Source organism: Nycticebus coucang, chromosome 6 (assembly GCF_027406575.1).
Source record: "Nycticebus coucang isolate mNycCou1 chromosome 6, mNycCou1.pri, whole genome shotgun sequence".
Taxonomy (NCBI): Eukaryota; Metazoa; Chordata; class Mammalia; order Primates; family Lorisidae; genus Nycticebus; species Nycticebus coucang.
The window spans coordinates 114,938,048-114,965,997 of record NC_069785.1 but is presented as its reverse complement, the minus strand read 5'-3'; the positions used below and the strand labels follow the sequence as shown (position 1 = coordinate 114,965,997).

At 42.7% G+C, this 27,950-nt stretch overlaps 1 protein-coding gene and 1 non-coding gene across 2 annotated transcripts; one reads left to right on the top strand and one right to left on the bottom strand.

Moving 5' to 3' along the window:
• Positions 1 to 4,018: 4,018 nt before the first annotated feature.
• On the bottom strand, positions 4,019 to 4,666 carry LOC128587236 (high mobility group protein B3-like). Its single transcript, XM_053593171.1, has one exon. It carries the CDS (start codon positions 4,580 to 4,582, stop codon positions 4,019 to 4,021), a length of 564 nt encoding a protein of 187 aa, XP_053449146.1. The 5' UTR covers positions 4,583 to 4,666.
• Positions 4,667 to 16,811: 12,145 nt separating this feature from the next.
• Positions 16,812 to 16,948, top strand: LOC128589484 (small nucleolar RNA SNORA2/SNORA34 family). The gene has a single exon (XR_008381051.1). It is a non-coding gene; the product is annotated as a small nucleolar RNA SNORA2/SNORA34 family (small nucleolar RNA).
• The last annotated feature ends 11,002 nt before the right edge of the window (positions 16,949 to 27,950 follow it).

Genomic DNA, 27,950 nt, shown 5'->3' with positions numbered 1-27,950 from the left:
TGACCTGCGTGTTCCTAAACACTGATCCAGCCATTTACTTAAAGTAGGCATTTGGCCAGAACCAGAAAACCACCACACACTCAACTCATGCCCTCTTGCTGGAGTGGGTCTCCAGAGTGCCATTATTTGCCCAACTTCCCTCCAACTTTTCCAGGCCCTTTTGCCCACCTGGATGCCTCTTGAGCTAGTCTGATGTATTTCAGCTCCATCCCACCAGTTTCTGCCTGGCTATAATGAAGTCCAAGCCCCAGTATGCTTCATTAAGCCTGGTCCTACATTAAAGCAATTCTGGCCCTTGAATATGATTTATCCACACTAGCTCATCTACCTCTTTTATTATTTTCCCTTGATTGTAAATCATAATAATTATTATTATTTGTCTAGAATATTTTGTCTCAACATTTCTGTCTCTCTGTACCACCACCTCTCAGGATAGTGGATCTCAAATCTGGATATACATTAAAACTAGCTTGGGAATAATACAAAAGTACTGAAGCTTTTACCCTACCCCAGGCTAATTTAGAATTGCTGAGGGTAGGATCCAAGAATCAGCATCCTTTCAAAGCTCCCAGGAGCTCTAACAGGCAGCCAGGCTTGAGAATTACTTCCTGAGGATTTCACCTCCCAGCGGAAATGAGTAACAGAAATGCTGAGTACAGTACAATCTATGGATTACAAAAGTAGGTAAAGACAGACCTAAGCCAAAAATCACCCAGCAAAATAAACCGGAGGCTGATTTCCTTAGAGCAGCAGTTCTCAACCTGTGGGTCGCAACCCACAGGAACTGTATTAAAGAGCTGCAGCATTAGGAAGGTTGAGAACCACTGCCTTAGAGAAAACATACAGTACTTTGCTCTGTTACCGATTTCTTTTTGGCAAAGTTTTCATAGAAATTCAAGCCTGAGAAATCATTGGAAATCAGAGCCAAGGGGGCACAACTAACCTCTGTGACCTGGGCCAGTAGGTGCATAGAGACCTCCCAGGAAGCTCCAGAAAGCTCCAAAAAGTTTGTGCAAGGAGTGGAAAAAGTGTTAAGAACCTCTAGCTTCAGCCCTCTCTCATTTTGCAGATGGGAACACCAAAGCCCAGTAGATAAGACAATAAAAGCCAATAGGCCCGTATATTAGCCATTTTGGAAGATATCAAATCAGATCTTTGACATGTACTGTACACCAAAATAAATTCCAGAAACCTAAATGTAAAAAACTCAATCCCCCCAAAAAGAAAAAAAGAACAAAACAAGTGAATATTTATCTATTAAAAAGAAATGCTCAATTTCTCTAGAAAAAGAAATGTGAATTCAAGCAACAAAGCAACAGTGTAATATTCTTTTTCTATATTGTATATAAATAGGATATTTTGCAGACGAATGCAGAATGCTGTGGATGACACAGAGACCCCTACTCCGTGTGTTTCTTCTTTGTGAACTGTCATTCCATGACTTCTCATGCATTGCTGGTGGGAATATTGATTGTTAAGCCTTTGGAGAAGCAATTTAAAAATACCTATCAAAAACTGAAAGTATTTTAGCCAAAGAATGTTCTATTACTTAGGGTTCTCCACAGAAACAGAATCAACAGAATGTGTATACAATGGATTACTATATAATCACAAAATAGAATAAAATCCTGCCATTTGCAATAATGGGGATAGAACTGGAGAACATTATGTTAAGTGAAATAAGCCAAGCAGAGAAAGACAAATCTCATGTTCTCATTCATTAAAAACGATTGATCTCCTGGAAGTAGAGAGTAGAATAATGGTTACCGGAAGCTAGGAAGGATAGTAGGGGATGGGGAATGGAGTGGGGATGGTTGATGCGTACAAAAATATAGTTAATTAGATAGAATGAACAATATTTGACAGTAAAATAGTGTTCAACAGTGACTAGGATCAATAATGAGTTATAGTACACATTAGAATAGCTGAAAGAGCAGAACTGGAATGTTTCCTAGCACAGATGGGTGATAAACACTGGAGACAATAGATACCCAATTGTCCTGATTTCATTAATTCATTTTGTATATATGTATCAAAACATCACATGTTCTCTATAAACATATACAACTATTATTTACCCATTATAATTTTAAAAAAATTTAAATAGAATATGTATATATGTAAAAACAGATTTATTTTAAGGAATTGGCTCATATGATTATGGAGGGTGGGAAGTCCAAAATCTGCTGAGTGTGCTGTCCAGCTACAGATCCAGTGAAAACCTAGTGTTGCAGTTCAAGTTCAAAGGCTGTCCACTGCAGAATTCCCTCTCAATTGGAGACCAGTCATTCTTTCCTATTCAAGCCTTCAACTGATTGGATGAGGCCCACCCACATTATGGAGGGAAATCTGCTTTACTCAGTCCACCAACTTAAATGTAAATCGCATCTAAAAACATCCACATAGAAACATTCAAAATGTTTGGTCAAATATCTGGGCACTATGGCCCAGCCAAGTTGACACATAAAATTAGCCAACACTTTTGTAATTAGACCAACCTACATTTGAATCCCAATTTTGTGACTTATTAGCTGTGTGACTTTCTGAGTCTTCCTTCATCTGTAAAATGCAAATAATAATACAAATCTTCCATGATTGTTATAACAATTAAATTTTAAAATGTATATACCCTGTGTACACTGCTTAATAAATGGATGCTACTTTTATTATCTTCACTCATAAATTCCTCTTTTGGTACTCTATGCTAAGGAAATAACATAAAATATAAAAAGTGTTAATGATCAAAGGTTTTTATTGATGTACTACTTATAATATTGACAAATATCCAACCATAGAAGAATTACTAAAGAAACTATAGCAGGAGAGAATATTAAGCAGCCATTAAAATTGATTGCAAAGTATTCCTAACACTATCTAAAAATACTCATACTATATAAAGTGATAGAAGCAGGACCCCCAAATTTTATACATTGCAATGTGTTCAATTATGTAAAAAATAAAAATGAAATTTTTTTGTCATTTTTTTAATGGTTTTAAAAATGTAATACTGTTTATTTAACTTCAAAAACATTTCATCATTCTAAACATACAAAAAATAACAGAATGTTGCAAATGTGTTTAAGTACAGAAGATTCTTGAACTTTCATTGATGCAGTGGCTCTTCCACTTGCTGCTTTGCCAACAATGAAGAGTTCTACGGTTGGTTTTAAAACAGTTTAAAAACTACCGCACTTAACTAAAAAAACATCCAAACACTTCTCATGCCAGCTCACCCATCTTTGTCCATAGGTAAGAATGGCAGCAGAATGCTATGTCACTATATACAAAAACAAGACAACCTGAAGCTAAATGGACGCCTGCCGCAGTGTCAACAGGTCCAGCTCACAGTGCACGCCCTGAGCTAGGGCCCCTCAGGAGGGCATCTTTCCCCAGGGCCTTAACACCAGGCAAGGAGCAGCAAGAGTTGGTCTCGGTTGTTTTGTTCTTTTTATAAACTATAGATATGCACAGTTGATAACTCAGGATTTCTAGCCAATAACCATATAGTTAACATCACCTTACAAATTAAAAAAAATGCCAAAAACATCTTTAAATGCTTGTCACACCAACAGCAAAGTGCACAGAGTGAGGAGAACACTCATTTCCAAACATTTTTAAAATGTTCGGAAATATGTACACCTGTGATACAGTTTCAGGGTGCTCCAGACACCTGTGGCCACTTCATGTAAACCACTGACAATTTCTAGAGCACTTTGAGACTACAATATGATCGTGATCAAATTTTGTGATTAAACCCAATGAGGGCAATAGACTTTTCTCGATTAAGAGATGTATCATTGGGTGGCGCCTGTGGCTCAAAGGAGTAGGGCGCTGGCCCCATATACCGGAGGTGGCAGGTTCAAACCTGGCCCCGGCAAAAAACACTGCAAAAAACACTGCAAAACAAATAATAATAATAATTAAAAAAAAAAAAAAGAGATGTGTCATTTACGGTGTTCTCCTAATCAAGGAGACAGATAAACAGTTTTTTTTTTTTTTTAGATAAACAGTTTTTTATTCATCCTCCTCCTCCTCTTCTTTCTCTTCCACCTTTTTTCCTGGCAACTTTAGTGGGACCCTTTGTGCCATCAAACTGTCCTTTAGATTTATAGTCTACGACATCCTTCTCATACTTCTCCTTCAGCTTGGCTGCCTTAGTGATGTAAGGCTGCTTTTTGCTGTCACTTAAGTTATTCCACATCTCACCCAGTTTTTTTGCCACATCTCCAATAGAGATACCAGGATTTGTAGACTTGATCTTGGGGCGGAATTCTGAATAGAAGAGGAAAAATCCAGACGGTGGCCTCTTGGGGGTATTAGGGTCCTTCTTTAATCCTTTAGCTGGTCCATAATCCTTCATTTCCCAGTCATAGCGGACTTTATCAGCCTTTGCCATTTCATCAGATTTAGACTTCTCTTTCCCAGACATTGCCTTCCACCTTTCAGAGCACTTCCTGGAAAATTCTGCAAAATTTACAGGGACCTCTGGGTTTTTCTTCTTACATTCTTCTCTGCATGTCTGCACAAAGAAGGCATAGGCAGACATCTTGCCCTTTGGTTTCTTGGGGTCACCTTTAGCCATCTTGACTGTATTGTTCGCTAGTCTGGGCAGCGCAGGGCACGATGCGTAGCTCGGCCCTGCCCAGCCTCGCGCTAGCTGCCTCCACAAGAGCCGGCTCAGTTTTGTTTTGTTTTGTTCTCCATGACATTATCATCATCACTCACAGCAGCCTCAAACCCCTGGGCTCAAATGATCCTCTTGCCTCAGCCTCCTGAGTAGCTGGGATTACAGGATTGCACCATGATCCCCGCCTAATTTTTCTATTTTTTATAGAGACAGGGTCTCACTCTTGCTCAGGCTGGTCAGGAATTGCTAGCCTAGGGTGGCGCCTGTGGCTCAGTGGGTAGGGCACCGGTCCCATATGCCAAGGGTGGCGGGTTCGAACCTGGTCCTGGCCAAACTCTTAACCAGATCCACCAAGGACACATACTCTTTATGTCACTGACAATAAACTCCACAGACCCAAGATCTCAAGACTTGCTTCCCAAACGGACAGAGTGGTCCAGATACCTTGACTGCTTTTTCTGAGGAGGAGAACAGTTTCATCATCTTCACCTGAGCTGCTGATTCGGCCTGGCCGGCATCCACTAGGACTTCAAGTTTTTTGACTCGCAGGGGGCGCGGAGCCAGCCTTCCCGGGTGTCTGACTTCCGTGAGATGGGGGCTCACTCGTGGGAGGACTTCGAGGAAGAGCTGGAGGCCAGGCTGGATGATCGCGCCCACCTGTCCGGCCCTGCGCCCGGGGCCTTCCACACGCACAGCGCCCTGATGGAGACGCTGCTGGACTACCAGTGGGACCGGCCCGAGATCACGTCGCCCACGAAGCCGATCCTGCGGAGCTCCGGGAGGAGACTGCTGGATGTGGAGAGCGAGGCCAAGGAGGCCGAGGCTGTGCTCCGGGGCTTTGTGAATGCCGTCTTCCTCCTGGCCCCCTGCCCACATTCGCAGAGGGAGCTGCTGCAGTTCGTGTCCGGGTACGAGGCCCAGGCCCATCCCCTGCCGCCAACCCCTAAGCAGGTGATGGAGAAGTTGTTGCCCAAGAGAGTCCAGGAAGTCATGATCGCCCGAAAAATCACCTTGTACTGGGTGGATACCACCGAATGGTCTAAGGTAAGGAAACAGTAGTCTCAGATGTAGCGCACTGTGCTCTCCTTCTAACTAGAACTCGGTAGCGTCCACAGAGCAGCCAACAGACCCGGAATGAAGCTAAAATGACCATGTGCCCCTTTAGAAGAAAAGTACTGTGGTCACCAATACGTATAGAAGGAAAGTACTGTGGTCACCAATACGTAGGAATAGTTTTCAAAACAAAGCGATGGTTCCTCACTGCCTACTAAACATTTAAAGTCTTTCCCAATTTGGGCCCTACCTGTCTCCCCCAAAATGAAATATTTTTAAAATAAAATAGCCTAAAACATTGTTTTATAATTTTTTTCTGTATTTCCAATTCAGCAATGACCTGGCATGTTTTAGTAATAAGGAAAAAATAAAATAATTGTTTTTGAAAACATACAGCCTCTGATTGCCCTCAGTGATAACCTCTCCTTGGCAGGGTTGCAGTGTGGTGACTAGGAACACCCTCTCCTTTCACTGGGCCTCAGTTGCCTGGGGACAGGGAAGAGAGGCACACCCCAGGCTGGCTGTCACTGGGTATGGTTTCTAGCCAGCTTGCCCCATGGAAGTGCTCCAAATATTTTTTCATCAGTTGGCTCCTTTTGAAGAGTAAGGCCCACATTTCCAAGACTGCAGCCGATATACAAAGGCAGCCCCACTTTCTTTATGTCTTAAAGAAAAATGAAAGAGCACCCATGGCCATTAGGGCCATCTCCAGTTTCTAAGCCTTGAAGGTATAGTCAGTAGGCAAAAGCTTGATATGCAGCATCTCTGACAGCAGCTGTGTCAATGTAACTTACGTGCTCCATCCACAGCTAAAATTACCAACCCCTCTAGGCAATAAAGTGTTGACCAGAAACCAGTGCCCAAGAAGCAAGGTAACTTTTTGCATTGCCTTATCTCGTGAGCAATATGTGATTGGAAAAAATTACCACAGAAATAATAGAATAAATGAGAAGATGGGGAAAGAAGAAAAGAGGAAGGCCATCTTCTCCCTGCAACTAAGTATGTACAAGTAAAGCATAAACTAAGGTCAACGTTTTGTTAGTGTGACAAAAGCTGGATTTCTGCTTGGAACAGAAGATCAGCAAATGATTTTTGCAGCTTGTTAATAATTTAATCACAGTCCTTGCAATTATTGTCATGAATGAGCAACATCCTTTCCCATAGGAACAGCCGAAGAGAAATGTGGGCAGACAACATGGGCATAACTGGGCCACTGCCTTACAGGTCTCTACATAAGATGGCCCCAGAGTGATTTCCACAGTAGCCTGGGGCATGAGAGTGAACACTCCTGGCTCCAGGTGCAATGGGAAAGCAAGACTTTCCATGGCATGTCCCATCTTCCCGACAGCATCCTCTTCCTCTTTCAGCTATCTCTTCTCCCTTCACTTCAAATATAGTCTTCCGCCCTGGGTTGTATCACTCTGTTTCCTGCTAAAGGCTTGACTAGGTAAGAAGTTAACTAATAAAAGAATGTTGTTTGCAAAACACCGTGAAAAGATATTCACTTGTAATTAATAGGTTCTTTGTAGGGAAACACTACTCTTCACTATGAAAGATAACACTCACTATTAACACTTCCAGTGTAGTCCTTTCGGTCTTTACTCTGTACAAAATTTTTATTTGGGTTTCTAAGTATAGCTTAGATGATACTGTTAATTATGGTCATAATGCCTGCTTCATTTTCATTTAAGGAACATTTCCTCCAAATTATTATAGGCTCATAAGAACAGTCATTTTTTAGGGTACATGTAATATTCTGCTGAATTGATGGGCTATAATGTATGCAACTCCTTCTCCATTGTCATGATTTCTTTCTATTTATTTATTTATTTATTTTAATTTAAATTAATGTGAGGGTACAAATGTTTGTTATGTTGTTCTCAGTGCCAAGGTAAGTTCACATTGTAGTTGAGCCCTTCACTCGGGCTGTGCTGAACACCTTGCACTGTGCCCATTAAGTGAGATCGCACCAACTGCCTTCCCTCCTCTCGCCAATTGTCCTCCCCATTCACCTGCCCTTTCCCTCCTCTCCCCTCCCCCTTGCTGGAGTATATTTGTGTTTTTTTCTTTTATATGGGCATGTAGGCTATGTTTATATATTGATTTCATATTAGTATTGAGTACATTGGATACTTTATTTCCATTCTTGAGATACTTTACTAAGAAGAATGTGTTTCAACTCCATCCAGGTAAACACAATAGTGTAAAGTCTCCATCTTTTCTGATGACCAAATAGTACTCCATGGTATACATATACCACAGCTTGTTTTTTTTTGTTTGTTTGTTTTCTTTTTGTTGTTTTGTTTGTTTGTTTGAGACAGAGCCTCAAGCTTGTCACCCTGGGTAGAGTGCCATAACATCACAGCTCATAGCAACCTCCAACTCCTGAGCTTAGGCGATGCTCTTGCCTCAGCCTCCCAAGTAGCTGGAACTATAGGCACCTGCCACAATGCCTGGCTATTTTTTGGTTGTAGTTGTCATTCTTCTTTGGCAGGCCCAGGCTGGATTTGAACCCGCCAGCTCTGGTGTATGTGGCTGGTGCCTTAGACACTTGGCTACAGGTGCCGAGCCATACCACAACTTGTTAATCCATTCATACATTAATGTGCTCTTCAGTTACTTCCAGGTCTTGGCAATTGTGGATTGAGCTATGATAAACATTCTGGTGCAAATGTCCTTGTGTTAAAACATTTTTTTTTTCCTTTCAGTAGATGGGATTATAGGATCAAATGGAAGGTTGACTTTTAGTTCTTTGAGAATTCTCTATACTTCTTTCCATAAAGGTTGTGTTAGTTTGCAGTCCCACCAGCAGTATAGAAGTATTCCCTTCTCTCCAAGCCAAAGAGAAATGTGTGAGCAGACACCATGGGCATAAATGGGCCACTGCCTTAACATGTGGCAGCATGCCAGCATCTGCAGATTTGGGGCTTTGTGATGTAGACTAATCTCACTGGAGTTAAATGGTATCTCAGAGGTTTTGATTTGCATTTCTCTGATGATTAAAGATGATGAGCATTTTTTCACATGTTTGTTGGCTGTTAGTCTGTCATCTTCAGAGAAGTTTCTGTTCAAGTCTCTTACCCAAGTCAACCTCCTCAATGGAGGTTGTTTGCTCTTTTCTTGTTGATTAGAGTTCTCTGTATATTCTAGTTATCAGCCCTTTGTCATATTTGTAACATGCAAATATCTTCTTCCATTCTGAAGGCTGTCTGTTTGCTTTCATTATGGTACCCTTAGCTGTGCAGAAGCCTTTTAGCTTGATCATGTCCCATGTATTTATTTTTAGTGTTGCTACAATTGCCAACGGGGTCTTCATAAAATCTTTTCCCAGGCCAATTTTGTTGAGCCTTTTCCCCACACTCTCTTCTAGAATTTTTATTGTTTCATGTCTTAAATTTAACTCTTTTATCCAGTGAGAATCAATTTTTGTCAATGGTGAGAGGTGCAAGTTCAGTTTCAGTTTTCTACATATGACTAACAAGTTCACCTAGCACCATTTATTAAATAGGGATTCTTTTCCCCAGTGCATCCTTTTGTTTGGTTTATCAAAGATCAGATGGCAATGTGTGGCTGGGTTTATCTCTAGATTCTCTGTCAAATTCCATAGACTCTAGCTTTATTTTTTTGTCAGTACCATGCTATCTTGGTCACTATAGACTTGTAGTATAACTTGAAGTATGGTAATGTGATGCCTCCAGATTTGTTTTATTTTTAAAAATTATTGGCTATTCAGGTTTTCTGGTTCCATATGAAATGAATTACTATTTTTTCAAGCTCTTCAAAGTATAACATTGGTGCTTTGATGGGGATTGCATTAAATGTATAGATTGCTTTAGGTAGGATGGACATTTTAATGATGTTGATTCTTCTCACACATGAACATTGTATTTTCTTCCATTTGTTAACATCTCCTGCTATTTCTTTTCTCAGGGTTTCAAAGTTCTCTTTATAGAGATCCTTCACATCCTCTGTTAGATATATTCCCACATATTTCATCTTCTTTGGAGCTACTGGTATTGTGTCTTTGATTTTATTCTCACCTTGACTGTTATAGGCATACATGAAGGCTACTGACTTGTGGGCACTGATTTTGTATCCCAAGATGTTACTATCATTTCTAAGAGCTTTGTAGTTGACTCCCTGGGGGTTTCCAGATATGAGATCAAGCCATGTGTGAAGAGTGAGAGTTTGACTTCCTCTGTCCCCATTTGAATACTGTTGCTCTCCTTCTCTTGCCTAATTGCAATGGCTAGGACTTCCAGCACTATGTTGAATAGCCATGGTGATAATGAGCATCCTTGTCTAGTTCCAGTCCTAAGTGGAATGCTTTCGGTTTTACTCCATTAAATATGGCACTGGCTGTGGGTTTGTTGGAGATGGCCTCCATGTCTCACATAGGCCTATTTTCTTTCATATTGACTTTGGCAAAGTTAATTGCAATGTGTCTATGAAATGCTTTGTTTGGATCAAGTCATGCTGGGGTTCTGAAACTATCTACTATCTGAATTTCTGTGTCTCTTACAATGCCTGGGAAATTCTCTACCATGATATCTTGAAGTAGAGCATCAGTGCTTTTAGGACCTTCTTCTTCTTCTTCTTCTTCAGGAATCCCTATAATTCAGATGTTTAATCTTTTGGAACAATCCCATAACTCTCTCAGGGAATATTTCTTTTTTTTTTTTTTTTGTAGAGACAGAGTCTCACTTTATGGCCCTCAGTACAGTGCGGTGGTCTCACAGCTCACAGCAACCTCCAACTCCTGGGCTTAAGCGATTCTCTTGCCTCAGCCTCCCGAGTAGCTGGGACTACAGGCACCCGCCACAACGCCCGGCTATTTTTTGGTTACATTTTGGCCGGGGTCGGGTTTGAACCTGCCACCCTCGGTATATGGGGCCGGCGCCTTACCGACTGAGCCACAGGCGCCACTTGGGAATATTTCTTTTTGTCTCTTTTTTTACTACCTCTCTGAATGATTGGGACAGTTCAAAAGTCTTATCTTCAATTTATGAATTCTTTCTTCTCCATGTTCCATTCTATTACTGAGGTTCTCTATAGTGTTTTGAAGAGCCTGCTATATCTTTCCTCATTATGTCCAAATCCTGATGACTTTGTCTTTAAATTCACTATTTTCTTGAGATAACTATTTTTTGGAATTCTTTTTTCACCTTCTCCTCAATTCCATCCATTTTATTTGCTATCCATATTCTGGATTCTGACATTTCAGCAATTTCTCAGTGAATGGTATTTTCTGCTGCATCTCCCTTGTAATCTCTTGGGGGAATTGATCTGCTCTGATTTTTTATGTTGCCAGAATCCTTCTGCTGGCTCCTTTCAGCATTTTTTAAAATATTAATTATGCTTTTTATAATTGTAAGTTTGAAATGTTAGGTTGTCTCTGAATAGTTATTGGTAGACAATTTAATTTGGGACCTTTAGGAAGCATTGCACAGAACTATTTGGCAACTCAAACTAGTGGGGTTAGAACAGATCTGGAAGCCCCAGGAACTATAGCTAACCTCCTCTTTGTCAGTAAGCTTGTGCTTATGGCCCTTCCCCTACAGCCTCAGGAAGTATCTTGAAGCTATCTTTCAGGCCTGTAGTGAGAGTCTCTGAGGGCCAGCCTTGCTTAGATAGGGCAACCTGATTCTGTCCCGGTGTCAGCCTGTCCTCCACCTAGTTTAAAGGAGCCACAGTATTTTGCTGAAGTTTCTGCTGTGTAGAGATTGGAACAGCTGCAGCCAGCCCCTGCTGGTTACAGCTGGAGGAGGGAAATTCTTGGATTAGACCCACTGCCGTGAGCCCCTCACTATGACAACCCTGCCTTGCGCAAACAAATTCAAAAGAGTGGCAAACATGCAGCCACAGCCAGTGGCTGCTGGAGAATAAGAATCCATGGAAAGTTATGATCGAAAGTTCCAATCAAACTTGCTCTTGCAGCACAGCAAGTTCAGAGAAGCCATGTTCCCTCCCCCTCCCCCTGGTCCTGTGATGAGATAGATGATGTCTTGAAACAGGAATCTCAGCAGCCCCTTTAAAGGAGAACTTTATCCTTGCTGACTGAAGCATAGAAACCTCTGCCTGGCCTGGGGCAGATATGCAGGCTCACCTTCCAAAGGCGTCTGGACTCCCATTCACAGCTAGAGGTGACATCAAAACTGTTCTGCAACAGAACACAGTGGGCTACTTGCCTCTCCTCACTGACAATCTGAAGCTTGTTACCAAGAAAAAGAGAGAAACTCTCCCTAGCTGGAAGACTGGAGGTGGTTTTTATGTGATTCACTGGTTACATAATACTGTCTCCCTCAGAAATCATACTGTGATAGGAATACTGGCAGCACTACCCCAAATAAATAAATCAAAAGCTCCCTCTGTGCTCCAAGCTTACCTTCATTCACCTTAGGCCAATCACAAAGAACGTATCAGGTGATTGCACTGGGGCTGGAGTCCCCCCAGGATGAACAGATATTATCTACAGAGAGAATTAGGAAGTTGCAGCTTTACCATATTTTCTCTTACACAAGCACTGCTGGGTTTTTTGGAGCTAATTGCTTAAGTAGTAGAGTGAGCTCTGTGAGAAAAACAGGGAAAGACACTTTCAAACAGCACTGTAGTCTCAGAATGGCTGAGGCATCCATACTGAGAAGGATCTGTGCTCCGCTTTCTGCTCACCACAGAGCTTAGGTATTTTAGAATTCTTTCAGATTTGGGATGTAAAGAATTCTTGACAAGTTAGCCAAAATGACAGCTCGAAGTGACAAGCCCAAGCAATAGTTTTGTCAAATGGGCTTTTCTTGTTACTATTTTGCTTGTGCAGCTGCTAAAGCTCATTGTTGTTGCTTTAAAAGACCAGCTCTAAAGAGGCCTTGGTGTCTCCGGACAGTCCCCAGAGGCTGTGCGCTATGTGTGCCCTTTAGGTTTGGACACAGGTTTCCACTGGGAGAACCTGGCTGGGCTGTTGCCTCCAACAGTTGCCCAGCTATCCTTTTCCATGTTTCTCTGCACAAGGCCAACACCAAAATAAATAAATAAATAAAAATCGTTCCCTGCAACTCTCCCAGCCAGCCTTGTTTCTTGGTGAGTTTTACGTGTAGCTGTCATTCTTTCTCCATCTCCAGTGCCACCTGCAGCCTGACTGGTGTCAGCTCATCAGTGGGCTGACAAGGGTGGCTCTGAAGCTGAAAGGCAAGAACGTAACAACAGTCAAGGAATCCAACCCTGTGCCTTGTCTAGAACCAAGTTTGTTTACTTAGAAGTCCAGTTACGGCAAAGTCACCAAAATGTTGTGAGATATGTTGACAGAGGAAGTGATATTCTATCTGGATTTTGCTTAAAAATAACCAGGATGGCAGGGATAGGCAAGGGCGGGGTAGGTGGAGGTTTTAAATGAAATGATGATTGTTAGTTGATACTTGCTGGAACTGGGTCATGGGTACCTGGACATAATATTCTTTATTTTTTATTCATTTATTTATTTATTTTTGAGACAAAGCCTCAAGCTGTCGCCCTGGGTAGTGTGCTGTGGCCTCACAGCTCACAGCAACCTCCAACTCCTGGGCTCAAGCAATTCTCCTGCCTCCGCCTCCCAAGTAGCTGGGACTACAGGCACCCGCCACAACGCCCAGCTATTTTTTGTTGCAGCCATCATTGTTGTTTGGCGGCCCGGGCTGGATTTGAACCTGCCAGCTCAGGTATATGTGGCTGGCGTCTTAGCTGCTTGAACCACAGGCACCACACCAGGCGTAATATTCTTATAGGCTAGTCGGGTGGAGCACACACGCTAATGGAGGTAAAGTACTCAGCGTGAAGAAAGGAGCTCTCATCCCCACTTGGAGGATGTGAGACTCAAAGACGTAAATACTTCCGCATGGTCACAAATCTCAGCAGTATCAGAGGGCTACTCTCTAGAGCTCTCATCTTGTTCTGAAGCCCAGGCACTTAGCTGCTCTCCTGCTGAGCACTGACCCAGCCAGCACAAACTACAACTGGTCAGAAATGAGGTGCTAGCCTCTGGGTCAACTAAACCACAACTGGTCAGAAATGATGTGCTAGCCACTGGGTCAACTACTTTGTATGAATCACCATTTTAGATTTCCACAATAGCCCTATGCCACAGGTTACTATTAGTACAACCATGTTTATTGATGAGGAGGCTGAACAGTAAAGGCTTTAGAGCATTTTGCCCAAGACAAATGTCGACCAGGGCTGGAACTAAGGACAGTACCCTGGCACATGCCCTCATAACCACAGGCTGTGCCAATGCTCCCCCCAGGTTAGGTGGTGTGCAGAGCCATTTCCAGGGAAGGGCAGGTTGTAGAGACGGCATTGGGTGACTCCCAGGCTTTAGAAACTACTAACAAAAGCTGAGTTGTTTAGAAACATTCAGCAGTTATTCCCATCCACTCCCAGAAAACTTCCTCCCCACCATTCTCCTTCTCTCTCTGCACATCCCTTTCCTCTGCCCTCTTCCAGGTTTCCAAGCTTTTCCCCCATTTGGCTCTTTTTTTCCCCTTTCAAGCTTGCATTTGCCTAATCCCCCTGCACTAAGAGCCCTAAGTGGGGCACAGTGATGAGTGCTTTGACAATACAGGTTATAGAGTCATATAACTCAGTGACTCAACCAACTACCCTTTGATGGACTGGCACTGAGTGCAGTGCTAGGATTGCAGAGATGAAGGACCCAGCTATGCAGAAGTTCATGGTCCAACGTTGCAAACAAAGGTTAACAGGCAAGTGTCTATCAAGCAATCCCCACTTGCCAGGGCCTCTTGCAAGAGCCTGGGACCAAGCACACAGGAATGCAAACACACAGGTTCCCCCTCCCACAGCTTTCATTCAAATTGAGGAATATGAGGTAGAGGCCTGCAAAGAAAATAAAGCAGGAAATGGCACTGTGGCAGGCAAACCACTAAGTGTAATAAATTCTAGGTACTGTTCCTTTGTTAGAAGCGAGAGCTGGGTATTCCAGAAACATAAGGAAACCATACCTACGCTGAGCCTTCAGACACAGGGAAGCCTGGTGAAGACGGCCAGGGGCCAGAAGCCAGTGGGCAGTGTGTGGAGCAATGAGCAAAGGCATGGAGCTGAGCCATGGGGCAGCACAAGCCGGCGGTGTATCTGCAGCTGACAGTCGATCTCCAGTAAGGCCACAGAACGCCTGATCTGCAGTTGAAACCACCTGGACTCTACCCTGTTTCCTAAACTTGCCTGTTGTGAATCACCAGGGCACTTGTTAGAAGCTGTTTCCCAAGTTCTACGCCTGATCTACTGAAGCAGAATCTGCAGAAAAGAGGCTTTGAATCAGTACCTTTAACTGGTTATGATCAGGTCAGCTTGGAAACAGCCTGGGATTGATGTTGGGCAATGGAAACTAATTTTAGACTAGTTCTTAACTAAATGTGAATGTTCTAACCCCTCAAGGCACACCCTCCCCGCCATGTTCCCCTTCCCAAACTCCATACCCCTGAATCTCTGTAGGCACTGCCTGGTGACCAAGGGCTTGTGTGCAGACCTGGCCTACAGACTTCTGGACCTCATGGCCTGGTGAGGCTGTGGGCGACCTTTGCCACTGGAAGTATTTCTGCAAATTGATATATTTCCACATGCAGAAATCCAGCAGTAGACAAGAGAAATGAAATACATTCTGTTTTTCCTTTTCACTGTTTTTTTTTTGTTCTTTTTTTTTACTTTTTTTGAGACAGAGTATCATTATGTCACCCTTGGTAGAGTGCCGTGGCCTCACAGCTCACAGCAACCTCAAACTCCTGGGCTTAAGTGATTCTCTTGCCTCAGCCTCCCAAGTAGCTGGGACAACCGGCACCCACCACAACACCCAGCTATTTTTTGGTTGCAATTGTCATTGCTATTTAGCAGGCCCAAGCCAGGCTGGGTGAATGTGGCCAGCGCTCTACTCACTGAGCTACGGGCACTGAGCCTGTTTCTTTTCTTTTCACCAGGTGATAAGGCAAAGTGCACTAGATACAGACTGAGAAAATATTGCAATTATTAAAAAAAAAAAAAAGGAAGAGAGAGAATTTGCTGGGGAAGAGAAACTGGAATGATGAACAGAATGTTTTACAGGTCAGAAAATGATGTTTGTAACCGTTTGGCAAACTGTACTGGAACATGCCTGCATGAGGGTTGAACAGAACCTCCTCCTCCTCACATTCTTAAAAGTGCTGGCAAAGCCTCCTTAGAGAGCAATGAGAGATTTGACAATACGGATTCCACGCGTGCTGTGAGCGGGCTGGCGTCCAGGGTTCCTGTGCCAAGGTAGTGTTGCTACAGCTTCCCAGGATGGAGAAATGCTATGTTGTATCTCAGCTTTGGACAGTTCAAAAAGGATTAGTGAGAAATTCTAGTGCAATTCATGGTTGATACACACACACACACAAAGAAAAAGAAAAAGAAAGGGGGAGGGAGGAGGGAGAAAAAGGAGAGAGACAATGCCAAAAAATGAAAACTCATTTTAGCTCTTCTATTAAAGCCAGATGTATTTTAGGACCTGTTGCTAGGCAACTGCATAATGGTAATATTCTTGAATCCTTTTTTAAGAGACTAACAACTGTCAGAGTCAGTAAGGTCAGAAGGTAAAATCATAAAGTAATAAGGATGACAGCCAGGCGGCAAACACACGCCAGCAGGGCTGGGGGAGCAGTGATATTTTGTGTTTTGCATTCGTTTTCAGAAACTCTAAGATCTTCCTTGGAGCAGTCAGTCAGGCCCCTTTGGCAAGATAACTGACCCAACCAAACGTGAACAGGACATGGTATTTAACCTGACCATTCTGTCATCACCCCCCTTGAGTCACCCACTGGGGACCGACAAGCTCCTACAGTGCACACCCTTCACTGGGCGTTAAGAGGAGTGTGTAACAATCAGCCAAGACAATGTAGAATCAATAAAGACCTTTATGCCTGGAAACTGCCTTGGAGAGCAGTGCAATGGGCTCAAAATTCAGATAAGAAAACTGAACCCAGAGTCAGGAAGGAGGTAGAGGAGGATGCAGCAGCTAAACTCTATCAAGGGCACACCAGTGCCCGTGTGGGGCTCTCTGACGTGGAGCAGCAGATCTGTACCGGGGGTGGCAGGTTCAAGCCCAGCCCCAGCCAAAACTGCAAAAAAAAAAACAATGTTGGCCCTGAATCAAGGCCAGCAGTTTGCTGAAGCTGTTGGTTTCAAGCAGGAGCCTAAAGAATTATCTTTCTATGGTCTGTTGGCCATTTCAGAACTTTGGAAATGTAATGGTCAATTCATTAGAAAGAATCAGTATGAATCATTGGTGATAGATGTAAGCTAGTGTGATTTGTAGTCTTAATACTGTTGGGTTCCAAAATACCCATAAAATATTACTATATTTATCTCACAAGGATATTTAAGTTATTTGTTAGAATTATAATGCTGTTAAATCTTAATTACAGCTCCCCAAAATGACTGTGGGTTTTTACCCAAAATAAAAAGATAATTCTACAGTAAAAAAAAAAAAAACAATGAACATTTATTGAATTCCCGCACTGTGCTAGGCCCTTTATTCATATGACCGTTTGATTCCCACGACTGCATCAAGTCTACAGGTACCATTTCTCTTGATGATACTCTCTCAGAATACATTTTGTTTCTCTTTTGTCACTCCTGCTTATTTGCAGAGGACAAGCTGGGACTTAGAGAGGGCTAGAGTCTTCCAGGCTCCCTCACTGACTGCATGTCTGACTTGGAGAAGGTCCACGTACATCCTCATCTACGAGATGATAACACCATATAGCTTGTGGGTACTTTACAAGATTACATGAGGTAGTTTACGTGAACAATTAGCCCTGTGCTGGACATGTGGAAAGTCAGAGCACTGAATTTTCTCAAAACCTCCCAGCAACTTCCATCCTGAGCCCTTGCCATGGCTTAAGGACCTGCACCCTCTGTAAACTCCCTTCCCCACCCACGTGGCTTTCTGACCAGCCCTCCCCCGCCCTCCCTGGCCCACCTGCTCCAGGGCTCTGCCTACCCCTGCAAGCCTTCCTGCAGCGCCCACCTCAGAGACCACCCTGCCCAACACTGCAGCTCCTGGCTCTCTTCTCCCAACACCACCATCCATCTTCTGATTTCTTGCTCTCTGTAGCTCCTCCACCATCCTAAACACCATATATTGTTATTTATTTTCTATTCCCCTACACACCAGAAAGCAAGCTGTGAGGGGTGAATTCATTGGTTTTGTTCTTGCCAAATCCCCAGCACCCAGTAGATGGTCAATTAATATTTATTCAATGAATAAATGGGTGTTCTCTTCTTTCCATCCTCTCCTAAAGTCACACGCCTTATTACATCAGTAGTCTCTGCCCTTCTAAAGCATGAAAAAGACAGGAGAAAAAGTTGAACTGTCAGCAAGTATGACACATATTAAAAGGATTCCAGGACAAATGACACACCCAAACTCGGGACAAGTAATGTGGCTTCACCACACTATTAACCCCTTCCTGAGTCTGAAGTATTCTAGGACTTTCTATGTTTCCTTTTATAAGTTATCATCTGAAGGCAGCCTCACTCTGCTTGCCCACATTTCAGTAGGGAGTATTTACTGACTGACGTTCTGTCAGGACAGTTCACAGGATGTGCTTATAGCTCAGCGGCGCAGACAGACACCAACAACCCATCTCGATACACTATAATATGGTTAATGCTAAGACAGACACTGAGGGTCCTCCAAAGGGGGCATTTAATCCCAGATGGGAGTTCAGAGAAAGCTTCCCAGAGACATCTGGAAAGATAACCAAGAGTCAGCCCCGTCATGAAGGGGCAGGGGTGTGTGCCCTGCAGCCCTCAAGCTGAGCAAACGCTCAGGTGTGAAACAAAACAAGGTATTCAGGGGACACACAAGGTTTTGTCATTAGAATGTAAGATGTGAGGCTCAGCCTCTCTTATACGAAGGAGCTTAGACTTTACCTTTGGAATTGAGCCAATCTGTCTGCAGATTGATCATCCTGATGGATTAATCCAGGCTTATTACAGATTTAGAAAGCTGTAAAAGCAAGACTTGGGGGAGAGTCTATAATGTTTCTGAGGGAGAGGGAATTCCCTCTCCGGGTGGTGATGGGAGAGGACACTGACCCTTCAGAAACCCATGTAGCCTAAGGGCCACTTTAGAATCAGGCATGTTCCCTAGAGAGGCCAGGTGATCTGTTCCAGACCCCGGTCACCCTTACAAGTTCACCCCAGCTCAGGCCAGCTTCCTAACACCTCACAATCCCTTAGGAGACACATCAATTTTGAAGTTGCACACAAATCAAATTCACTCAAAGAGTCTCACGTTGGCATTTCACAGGCTTGTAAGTATAACAAAAGTCCTAATAATTAGGGCTTACCTGAACCACTTTTCACAGATTCTCTATAAGTTATAGGTTGGAAGCCCATCATATCTGCCCACAGCTGTTTTATTTGTCCAGTATTAAAAACAAACTAAAACAACTTAAAATCCTTGCAAACATATAAAATCACATTTCACACATAAATTTGGGTTCCACCTTCTCTTTAGAAAATAATCCAAAAATAACGGCCTGCTCTCCTGTCTGACAACAGCAGGCTAGAGGCAAACAGTGGCTGCTGCCACCTCCCATCCACCTCTCCTTCTGGGCTGGGCACGATTCCCTTCACCAGTCCTCACACGGTCTCTGCAGGTGGCCACTGAGCCTTCTGAAACGGACCCTAAACATTCTTGGATGTTTCCTCCTCCTCCAGCTCATAGCCTCCAATCTCCAGTCTGGGCTTATAAGGTGACCAAACTAAAAATTTCTTTCAGAAATACTGAGTCCTACAGATACGCTCTCCCCTGCTAACCGCCTGGAGCCAGTATTTAGCCAGGATGGAAGATACCTTGGAAAAGGACAGAGTAGACTCTACTGAAAGACAAGAATAAGAGAACAGGGTAGGGTCAGGTGAGGAGTAGGATTGGCACAGTCCCCAGAGAATCAGAGCAGGAGGCTCAAGCCACTGGGAAGAATATTTAAAAAAAAACCCAAAGGCATGAAGAGGGCAGGGCAGGGCACAGGGGAGGAGTAGACTGAAATTAATATCTTGGCAGAAGTAAGAGTGGGATAGGGAGGGATTCCTTGGCTCTTGGGCAAATGATTAAAAGGAAAACATTAATAGTTATGTGCTTCTAAGCTTTATTACTAATTAGGACTTAAGTTGCTTGGAAGTTCTGAATGAGGTGTTAAGTACAAAGTATGTTAACTTGGGCAGGGATAAGCTTTTTCCAGTTCAAAATTTATCTCTGTATGAAAGATGTAAGAGTAGTGAAATATTCCACCCAGATGGTTTGGTTCTTTGATATCTACAAACATTCTGAAAACACTTAAAATATGTTTCAACTTCTCTGGGCAGTTGTGTTAGGCGATGACTTCTGGCTTACTTATTTCCTGTTTGGTTTTGCCTTTACTCTCTCTCCCAACAACACTAGGCTTGGAAGGCTCAACCCACACAACTGGACTTGTGGCACTAGAAAGTTGGACAATAATGGAGACAGGAGAGTGCCAACAAGTCATTTCATCATCCAAGGCCTTGTGATTATTCCCCTGCCGCCCGGCATGAACTCTGAGCTTGATAATAGATATTTTGAAGTGTGTATGTTAACCATATCAAGATGAGGCTGTGTGTCCTCTCCACCTCTCCCCTGCCAAGAGGAGCTTTAAGACTGTGGTCCCATAAGCCTGGTAATAGACCGCACGGCAGGTGAGCAGCGGACAAGGAGCGAGCTCCCACCTCTCACGTCACTGCCTGAGCACCATGTCAGCTCCGCAGTGGCAGCATGAGATCCTCACAGGAGCTGCGAACCCTCCCGACTGCAAACTGCGACTCTGAGGACCTAGGCTGAAAGCTACTTAGGAGAATCTAATGCGTGATCATCTGAGGTGGAATTGAGCTGGTGATGCCAGTGCTGGGCAACAGCCACAAACACGGATTATCATCAGTGGAGAGGTTGACTGCATAGAGACCAGGATAAATCAATTGCTTGTAGACGCCTATAAAAACCACCCTACCTCCCAGACCGTGGAGAAACTGTCTTCCATGAAACCAGTCTCTGGTGCTAAAAAGGTTGGGGACCACTGCTCCATGACTCTGCATGATTACTGCACAGAAGTTACTAGCCACATGGCTGGGCACAGTGGCTCATGCCTGTAATCCTAGCACTCTGGGAGGCTGAGGAGGGTAGATTGCTTGAGCTCTGGAGTTCAAGATCAACCTGAGCAAGAGTGACACCCTGTCTCTAAAAAATAGCCAGGCACTGTGGGAGGTGCCTATAGTCCCAGCTACTCAGGAGGCTGAGGCAAGAGGATCACCTGAGTGACACCACAGCACTCTACCAAGGGCAAAAAAGTAAAAGTTTGTCTCAGAAATACATAAACAAACAAATGTAACTACTCACTTGGCTGAAACTGGAAAAAGGTTTTAGTCTCTGGTAGAGAAAGGAAAAGCTAGCAAAGTCAGTTTCCTGGGACCATCCTCTCTTTATCCTCTACAATAAAAGAAACCTCTGTATCCTAAAAGTTCAGCCCCCTGTAGCACCTCAGGACATACAAATACAAGCTGCAAGAGGTGGGTGCCAGATCAGAGTTATGTCCACGTGACTGTGCACATAAACACTTTATTTTCAGTTTTGTAAATTTTGGCAGTGTTCTCAAAGGAAATAATCAATTTGTGCTCCTGAGGAGTTCAACTATTTTGTAAAAGCAATAAAGATTTTAAAACACTTGAGAGTTTATCTCATCATCCTGATAGGAGCTACGGCTCAAGACTTTAGCCTCAAAAGTTGTTGATGGTATAACCTTTTTTTGGCTTTCCTTTTTGTTTTGTTTCTTGCAGTTTTTGGCCGGGGCTGGGTTTGAACCCGCCACCTCCGGCATATGGGGCCAGCGCCTTACTCCTTTGAGCCACAGGTGCCGCCCTGGCTTTCCCTTTTTTTTTTTTTTTTTCCCTTGGATCACAGGACTCAGTATAATCATATGTTTCCAAAGCTCTAACCAAGACCACGTGCAATGGCTCATGCCTGTAATCCTAGCACTTTCCAAGGCCAAAGCAGGAAGGACCACTAGAGGCCATGAGTTTGAGGCCAGCCTGGGCAACATAGTGAGATTTTGTCCATATGAACAATTTAAAACACCAGCTGGGCATGGTGGCACAGTGCAGCTGTAGTCCAGCTCCTCGGAATGTAGCTGAAGCCAGTGGACTGCTTGAGCCCAGGAGTTGGAGGCTGCAATGAGCTATGACTGTGCCACTACCCTCCAGCCTATGTAAGAGTGAGACCTGTCTAAAAAATAAACATAAAACAACTCTAACCAGAATTTCTCCTTCTCAACCTCCTGCTAGCTCACCCCAGAAGCCCTGGGGAACAGATAAACGAAGGAAATGGATCTCTTAACAGGGGAGTTACTTAGGATATTCAACCAATATTTGCCGACCACCTACTATGTCTGGGACTTAAGGCATTTGGACTGTAACAATGAATAAAAGAGCTTGGACTTTAAAAACATTTAAAGACTATAGCAGCTATCATTTTTTATTTGCTAATGCAAACCTGATCTTAGATAGACCACATCACTTTAGGTTCCCTGCCTACATGAGAATAGTTTTTGGCAATTTCACTCGATTATACAGGACACAGCTCTTTTCACAGAACAGCTAGAGCATGCCTCCTGCTCTGTGACAGAATTACATCACATGGGGCCCTTCTGAGACTACTAAAGCTTTCACCAAAGTGTATTTGCTTGTGCTCAAAGAATGGTTTTATTTAGGCAAGATCTCCCCAATGATCATGCTTCAAAAAATTAGCATCTAGGCTGTCAGATGTCAAAAAAAAAAATTGAGCTTGATTTTAAAAAATATTTAAATTCTTATGTATGTAATTCAGGAGTCTGATAGAGTGCTATTATCTCTTTCAAAAAAGGTTTCCATATGGCAATTTCTTTTGGAATACTATGAGGAACTGCACAGTTTGAAAGAACGGTTGCCATAATAAGTAAACAATTTATATTTCCATTTTCAGTCTTGAGTACTTCCCTTCTTTTTCTCTTATTGGAAGTATCTCCTCTTACTTTTTCTTTCAATAAAAGGGCAGTGAATTATTTCCAACCCACTTTCGAAAAATATATAGCTACATCTTATTATTTGCTTCTTTTTCTAGTTGTCATGGCCTAGAAATTTCAAAGTCATAACTACTTCTTGAAGATTTGACATATGTGGTTATCAGTAGAATATTTCTCTCACATATCTTCTGTTTTCATTATACTCATCAGGTGAGTAGTTAGGCTTAAGATAATCCCTTTATACATGTGCTTTATAAAAATAACTCTTCTAAATGCAGAAGTCAAAGAATCAAGTCTCTGCAATTCACAAATACCTTAAGATGCAGATTTTGTCAAGAAGCAATATCCAACAATCACATAGTGGTCTGCAGTTAACAAAGTATTTCATAAACATCTTTTAACTTGAACAATTACAAAACTATGTCCAGTGGATATTATTATATGAGTAAGAGAGTAATGTGGCTGAGACCCTGGGTATAATTATCTCTACCTAACAAAGAAGCAAGCGGAGGCCCAGGAGGGTTAACTGCCTCCCTCACTCAAGATGGCAGCACGACCAGGACTCACAGAGTCTCTGAATAATTCTCCACGTGATAAAGACTCTCATACAAATGTATGGTGAGCGTGCGTCTAAGATTACTTAACTCCTTTTTTTTTTTTTTTTTTTTTGCAGTTTTTGGCCGGGGCTGGGTTTTGAACCCACCACCTCCGGCATATGGAGCTGGCGCCTTACTCCTTTGAGCCACAGGCGCCGCCCTGATTACTTAACTCCTTAACGAGGGGACCTGCAGAATGACAAAGCTGGTTATGAGGACACGAGAAACTGACGCACACAGTGGGGAAAAGAATGCGACATAACAAGACTATAGAGAGAAATAAAAAACGGGATAACGCCCTACAAGGCATGAAAACTGTAACTCTTGGAATTACCTTTTCTAGCAAACAGAAATCTTTTGCAACCTATCAATCTTTTCTAAGTTAACCTCTGACTTGAGAGGGTGGGGGAACTGCTCAGCAGTAGACAGTCCGTCGGTCAGGGGACGGGGAGCAGGGGTTAGCAACTTTTTCTGTACAGGCCTGACAGCAAATACAACTATTCAACGTCGCTGTTGTAGCATGAAGACGGCTACTGGTGTGGGCAATGAACTAGCACGTCTGTGCTCCCTGTGGGCGGGATCTGACCCACAGGATACAGTCTGCCAACCTCCCTCCTAGAACACCAGACAATCCTCACTCCCACTGCACGTCTTTTCAGAGCTATCCAGAGAGGACAGTACAACTCTGAAGAAACATGCAATGATCTTTCTGCTTTATTTCCAAGGTCCAGATAATTTTTCAAACAGTACTCAGGCATTCAAATTCAGGCTATTAAATCTGATAGCTTCCCCTGCAACATGAAAGAACTTACTTGGATGCCTCTCTGAGGCTCAGTCTTTGGCATTCAGATTAAGAAATAAGGCTCTACCAAAGAAAGGAGGTTAAAATAAACAATACTAAGAAAAGCATTTCTCGATATTTCTCCATCTTTGGCTTGCCTGCTTGGAGAAAATATTTTGTGAACCACCCTTGCCTTTTCCACTGCCTTGAGGAACCCTCATCAGAACTCAAAGGAAGCACTCCACGGGGACACAGCCAGAGCGTACCACGTGATTCAAGGGGATGGAGTCCGGGTGCCACATATAGGACCTGCTGCACTTCAGAACCACTGGCCTACAAGCTCAAAACCAGCACAGGGACCTGCACTGAGCTCATTCAAAAGCTGTTTCATCGAGATATGTTTGGAAAAAAAAAAAAAAAAAGCTGAATTAAACACAGGCCTTTTCAATACAGTGGAAATCATCTGAATTGAAGTTAGCAGGCATGCTCAGTACAGTGGCCTCTGCTGAGCTCACATAGTCCCACCCATAACAGGTTACTTACTGCCACACAGCTGACGACTAGGAGCGTATTCTTATAAGCCTAAGTGTTCATAATTTAGACACTATATCCCTACTATGGACTAAACACTATGACAGACATTGTAGTTTACAAAATTGAACACAACTCAGTCCTTTTTTTTTTTATTGAGACAAAGTCTCAAGCTGTCACCCTGTGTTGAGTGCTGTTGTGTCACAGCTCACAGGAGTGAGGGCTTAAGCGATTCTCTTGTCTCAGCTTCCCAAGTAACGGGGACTACAGGCACCCACCACAACGCCTGGCTATTTTTTTTTGTTGCAATTGTCATTGTTGTTTTAGCTGGCCCAGGCTAGTTTCAAAACTGTCAAGCTTCGGTGTATGTGGCTGACAACTCTACCCACTGAGCTACGGGTGCTGCCATCACCCCTTATTCTTAGAAAGAATAAATGCTATTCTATGGGGGCTGGGGGTGGGGGGGGATTTGGATGTAATTAGTGCCGAATGCTACATACAGCAAGGGCCCTACAGGGCAGTCTGAGGCGGAGCAGTGGGGTGGATGGGAGAGTGGTAAAGACAGACTACCCAGGTAGATGAGACCGAGTGGGGATGACTTCTGAATCAGCAGCAAACAAGGGAACCAGGAAGGCCAAAAGGCTCTCCCCAACTTTACAATATTATGACATCAAGTCTAAAAATTAAATGACAATGTTAGATAAGCAAATAATTAAAAGGAAAAAGGCACGAGACATCTGTTAGACTTTTTTTTTTTTTTTTTATTGTTGGGGATTCATTGAGGGTACAATAAGCCAGGTTACACTGATTGCAATTGTTAGGTAAAGTCCCTCTTGCAATCATGTCTTGCCCCCATAAAGTGTGACACACACCAAGGCCCCACCCACCTCCCTCCTTCTGTTTCCCCCCCCATAACCATAATTGTCATTAATTGTCCTCATATCAAAATTGAGTACCAGCAGTCCTTGCAGGATTGACACCTCTATGAAGATCTATCTCCCCAACTCCTCTGAGAAGTTGACTCTGGTAGATTTAAACTATCTTTGAACTCAGCCACCTTTGTGTTTGCTAGCAACCACGCCTTCTTCCTGCCAGCTGGTTTTCTAATTTTGGGGTTTCTAGAATTTTATAAACAAAAGAAAAACTGATAAAAACAATCTGATATCAGGCGGCACCTGTAGTTCAGTGGGTAGGGCGCCAGCCACATACATACATGAGGCTGGCGGGTTTGAACCCGGCCAGGCCAGCTAAAACAATGACAACTACAACAACAACAACAAGAAATAGCCAGGTGTTGTGGTGGTCCCAGCTTCTTAGGAGGCAAACGCAAGAGAATCGCGTAAGCCCAAGAGTTTGAGGTTGCTATGAGTTGTGATACCACAGCACTCTACCCAGAGCGACAGCTTGAGACTCTGTCTCAAAAAAAACAAAAGACAACAAAAATCTTGGTATTATGTGATATGTTGTCACATTAAAGGAATCCTATTGTTGCTTAACCAAGATCCTATTTCTAGTCTTTAATATTTCTCCAACAGAACACAAAATTTAGGCCAGGTGTGGTGGCTCATGCCTCTAATCCTAGCATTCCAACTGAGGTGGATGGACTGCTTGAGCTCAAAAGTTCAAGACAGAGACCCCATCTCTAATAAAACAGAATAACTAGCCATGTGTTATGGCGGGTGCCTATAGTCCCACCTACATGGGAGGCTGAAGCAAGAAGATTGCTCAGTCCCAAGAGTTTGAGGTTGCTATGAGCTACAATACCACAGCATACTACCCAGGGTAACAGTGAGACCTGTCTCAAAATAGTAATTAATTTTTTTAAATTAATTAATTTTTTAAAACTCAACATTTTCATTTAATGTTTGAAGTCCTACTGTGGCTTACACTTAAAAAGTTTCATAGCCAGGTATAGTGATATACACCTCTAGTCCTAGCTTTTTGGGAGGCTGAGACAAGAGGATTGTTTGAGCCTAGGAGTCTAGCCTGGGCAACATAGCAAGACCCTTCCCTTAAAAATATATAAAATATAATAAACTTTCATATACTATTTTTAGTAATGTACATAATGCATTATTTTGATTTTCTCACTTACAAAGTAATGTTATTCTATAAATAAGAAAGTCGTCTAACAAATTCTGATCCAAAATGTTTTTTATCATATAATTCTAAGTACTTTAAGGAAGGAAAAGCAATTAAAAGAGCTGTTAAAAGGAAGAAAAAGAAAAGATGGGAAAATATTCAAAATAATCTATGTCTCTTTTAGAAAACAACTTTTCAAATGAAATGTAATTGTTCTATTAACTGCTGAATTACATTACAGAGCCCACATGGATAATATGATACTTAAACCGCTATTAACAAAAGAGGAAAGTTGTCCTTTGAGATAGAAAAATTATACAGTATTTTCACAGTGAAAGTTAGGCAAAAGGTTTTAGAAATCCTCAGAATTTAAGAAACAAATTCAGTGGTTCTGAATTACTTATGTAATTATTGGTTAGTTTTATCTATGAAAGCCAAATACAGGTATTAGCACACAACCAGTAATTACAGAGAATACTATACCAAAGGAAGATGCCTTTCTTGATGGCAAAATGACTAAGAAACATAAACTGAAATCACACAGCATTAAACAGAGGCCACTGTTTTCCCCTTTCATTTAAATCTAGAAGAAAAATGTTGAGAGTTACAAACAAATAAGCCATCATAATAAAAGTGACACAAAAATCTTTCAAACAGAAGAGGAAAAAAACTAGCTCTTTTAAGAAGCTTAGAACTCTGTTGGTTAAGCAGCCAAGATTATAGAAAATAAAGGGCCAGTAGGTTCCCTGAAAATAATGGCTACTGTGTTATTTAAAAATTCTTTGGTACCCTTCCCCTCAAATGATGATCCCCACTCACTTCTAAAGAAAAGTGGGAGGGATACTGTGTAACTTCTACAAGTAGGTCACAGAAAGGATAACTTCTGCCTGCTAGCATGCTCTCTTCTCAAGGCACTTGCTCTTAGAACGCAGCCACCATGCTGAGGAAGTCCAGGCCATGCAGAGAGGCCACTTGTGGGTGTTCCAGCCAGTATCCCCTCCAGACCAGCATCAGCTGCCAGTCACTAGAGGGATGAGCCTGCAGACAATTCCAGCATCTGGCCCCTCAGTCTTCTAGCTTAGGACCCAGGCACCGTGCGCAGAGACGAGCCATCCCTGCTCTGAGTTCTCTATTCCCTGTCTCATAGAAAGTGTCTGAAATAATAAAAAGATTATCATTGTTTACTACTAAAGAGAAGTTTGTTTTGCAGCAAC

Excerpts from the sequence above, each read along its gene's own strand:
- LOC128587236 (XM_053593171.1), bottom strand. The coding sequence starts at position 4,582 with ATGGCTAAAGGTGACCCCAAGAAACCAAAGGGCAAGATGTCTGCCTAT.